The sequence below is a fragment of the Octodon degus genome, unplaced genomic scaffold, assembly GCF_000260255.1.
Source record: "Octodon degus isolate 3935 unplaced genomic scaffold, OctDeg1.0 scaffold00418, whole genome shotgun sequence".
NCBI classification, from domain to species: Eukaryota; Metazoa; Chordata; class Mammalia; order Rodentia; family Octodontidae; genus Octodon; species Octodon degus.
This window is the reverse complement of record NW_004524994.1, coordinates 260820-264357: the sequence shown is the minus strand read 5'-3', so window position 1 is coordinate 264357 and position 3538 is coordinate 260820. Positions and strand designations below refer to the sequence as shown.

The 3538-nt window shown below is 49.3% G+C and overlaps 1 protein-coding gene across 2 annotated transcripts in view; it reads left to right on the top strand.

Annotated features, from left to right (window-relative positions):
• The window catches only part of Axl (AXL receptor tyrosine kinase), a 27892-nt gene that overhangs the window by 8576 nt on the left and 15778 nt on the right, over nucleotides 1-3538 (top strand). For both annotated transcript variants that reach the window (XM_004648480.2, XM_004648479.3), the window contains exon 7: nucleotides 3193-3403. In XM_004648480.2, coding sequence (XP_004648537.1) covers nucleotides 3193-3403 — 211 coding nt within the window. The remainder of the gene's footprint in view (nucleotides 1-3192; nucleotides 3404-3538) is intronic.

Genomic DNA, 3538 nt, shown 5'->3' with positions numbered 1-3538 from the left:
TTTACTAAGCTTATTCTAAGTAGGTGCTTTAGACCACTGAGCCATCTCACCAGCCCATGGAGAGTGTTTAGAACCAGTGCTTAGATAGCATTTGTCTTGCTTCTGTTTTGTTTTGTTTATGCAGGGCTGGGATGGACCCCAGTGCCTCACACATATAGGCAACTGCCATATTACTAAGCTACACCCTGAACCCCAGAAACTTTTTCTTATATAGCCTGGGCATACGTGCTCCTCACTTTCACCTTAGAAGACAAAAGCTGTGCATCTTGCCCTTTTCACAGTAAGGGCCTGAGATAGAAAAGAGAAAGGCCCTTTCCCATCCCCATGGCTGGAAGTATAAAGCTGAGATTCAACCCCAGTGGTTGGTCTGATCTAGGAGACTTCAAGTGGCAAGTCAGATGTCAGCTGCACTCTGTCCACATACATCAAAGGTCCTCAGGAAAGCAGAAGTGTGTCTTCTTCCTCCTGCAGATCTCACTTCCTGATGTGAGAGGGAAGGGGCAGAAGGGTTCCTTCAGGAGAGCCACGGCTGTCCCAGGAAAAAGAGAAGTGGGAGTAGGCATGAGCCCTCTCTCTGCACCCATCTCCCCTTTGTCCTGGCGAAGAGGTTCCTCTTCCCATCTGTCACTGTGGGTCAGAGAGCAGGCATGGAGATGGCCTCATCCCCTCCCACTACCCACCATCTGCCCACCTCCCTGGGTCATGTGATGGCATCTTCATCTTCCATGGGGGCTGTGGGACTTTGGGCAGGCCCTGTAATATCTCTAGGTCTTGGCTTCGTCCTCATCTGTAAAATGGGAATGAAAAAGGAAATAGAGCCCATAAGATACAGTGAACGGTCTGTGAGTTCATCCCAGAATGTGTTTGGCAGACAGTTTGGCACACACTTGGGGCTCGAGAAGTGTGAGGTATTGCCTCTTGTGGTGGCACACACCTGTAATCCCAGCATTCAGGAGGCAGAGGCAGGAAGATCGCCAATATTTTGAGGCTGGCCGGAGACACATAGTGAGTTCAAGACCAGTCTGAATTGCATAACAAGACTCTATGTCCAAAAAACAAAGCTATTTTTTTATTATTTTATTTATTTATTTATGTGTGTGTGTGTGTGTGTGTGTGTGTGTGTGTGTGTGGCCAGCTCAGCCCACCAGGGGGCGGGGCTGGCTGGCATGTGGTGCTGGGGGATTGAACTGGTGGTCCCTGTGCTTTGCTAAGCTTGTTCTAAGTAGGTGCTTTAGACCACTGAGTCATCTCACCAGCCCAAAACAAAGCTATTAAGACTGTGAGGTACCAACCTATTTACAAGCATTGTGTCATTAAGCTTTACACCTTGACAGATAGGACTCTGAGGACTATTTTCCAGTGCCAAAATTGAGACTCAGAGAATTTAAGAATCTCTCTCTCTCTCTCTCTCTCTCTCTCTCTCTCTCTCTCTCTGTCTCTCTCTCTGTCTCTCTCTTTCTCTCTCTCTCTTTTTTTCTCTCTCTCTCTCAGTACTACTAGTGATCAGAGATCAAAAGGGCTACTCCAGCCCTTTTGTTTTTCTTTTTTTTGAGGCCCTGGCCTGGCATGACTCAAACTTCATATCCTCCTGCCTCAGCCTCTTTTAAGTGCTGGCGTTACAGCCCAGGCTGGCTAAGAAACAGCTTTTATCACACATCAAGTACCGTGCAAGCCAGCACACCGTGTAGCAGTGTGGCTGGAACTCCAAGGTCAAGGCGCAGTCCTGGGCAGTGGTGCCCCTGAGATGTGTGGCTGTAGGTTGTACAGTTGTGATTCTATACGGCACAGCTCTGGTCCCCTCCATCCTGATTGTCGCATCCTGGGAAGCAGTTGGGTGTGTGAGCCGGTGCCTCTGAGCACATATGCTGCCAGGCAGCTAGCTACACACACAGAGAGACACACCACAGACACACACAGACAGTGACACACACTCCCTGTGTGCATACACCCTTCTAAACAAGCCCTGAAGAGTAGGGAGCCACTATCATTGCTCCATTTTAAAGACGAGGAAACTGAGGCACAACCTTGGGGAATGGGAGACCTGACACCCACATTCTTTTGTCCTAAACTGCCTGCCTCTCTGGACAGGTGAGAGGTACTAGTGTTGTTACTGAGGTTCTTACTGTAAGTAGAGCAGAGGCTTTGAAGACAGAATGGGGTTCACTTTCCGCTTAATCGATGACAAACTGACTGCTATGGATTCCCTCTGTCTTGGCCTCGGTGTAAGGGACATAAGTGTAGCATGTAGCACAGTACAACAGGGGTGATGTGAGATCAAATGAATTCAGGTTGAGGGGCAATTCAGCAGTAGAGCGTACATTTTGCAACCCCTCAAGGCCCCCCCCCAAAAGAACTCAGATTTCTGAAGGATTCAGAATGATGTCAGTAAAGTCATGTCTGGGGGGCTGTTTGTTTGTTTGTTTGTTTTTGTAGTATTGGAAATTAAAACCAATGCCTTCACACTGAACTACATACCAAGCCCTTTTTTTATTTTTTATTTTGAGACAAGGTCTTGCTACGTTGCTAAAATGCTCAGCCTCTGGTCCCACTTGGCAACCCTCCTGCCTCAGTCTTCCAGAGTGCTGGGATTACAGGTGTACACCTCCTTAGCTGGCTTCTAGCACATATATTTAATCTTTAGAAAACCCTGTAAGACATGTGAGCATCTTATGCTCCATTTTCCAGATGGGGAAACTGAGGCTCATAGACAGGGAAAAAGTCATTCGGGTACAGTGGTATACACCTGTAATCCTAGCACTTTGGGAGGCTGAGGTGGAGGATTGTCCATTCCAGCCCAACCTAGACAATTTAGCAGTTTAGGCAGACCCCATCAAAATAAATTTTGTTTTTTAAAGGCTGGGGATGAATCTCAGTATGGAAGTCCTGGGTTTAGTCCCAGGACAGAGGAAGAAAGAGAGAGACAGAGAGAGGGAGGGAGGGAAGAGAGGACGGAGGGAGGGACAGTAGAGAGAGAGATGATGCTAGAGGTGGCTTTTGACTGTGCCACATCACGTGGCTGTATGATTTCCTTGCTTTGCAAATCCAGACATCCATGTTGTCCTAACATGCAGCTTCAACACACACACACACACACACACACACACACACACACACAGAGCTAGGGCACTGAGAGGGGGGCTGCTGCATGTGACTGCAGGGTCATCCAGTCCTCATACCCTTTCCTCTCCTCAGGCTGTGCTGTCGGACGATGGGGTGGGCAGCTGGTTGGGAGAGCCAGAACCCCCAGAGGAGCCCCTCACCCTGCAAGCATCTGTGCCCCCTCACCAGCTTCGGCTGGGCAGCCTCCATCCTCACACTCGCTATCACATCCGGGTGTCATGTGCCAGCAGCCAGGGCCCCTCACCTTGGACACACTGGCTTCCCGTGGAAACACCAGAAGGAGGTAAGGGGACTGGTGTGGGCTGTCACCACCACCCCGCTGGACCTGGCTTGCAGCTTGCATCAGTGCCCTCTGCATCTTCACCCCTCTTTACCCCATGTGGCCTTGCCTCCCCTCAGTTCTTTTCTATTTTTTTTT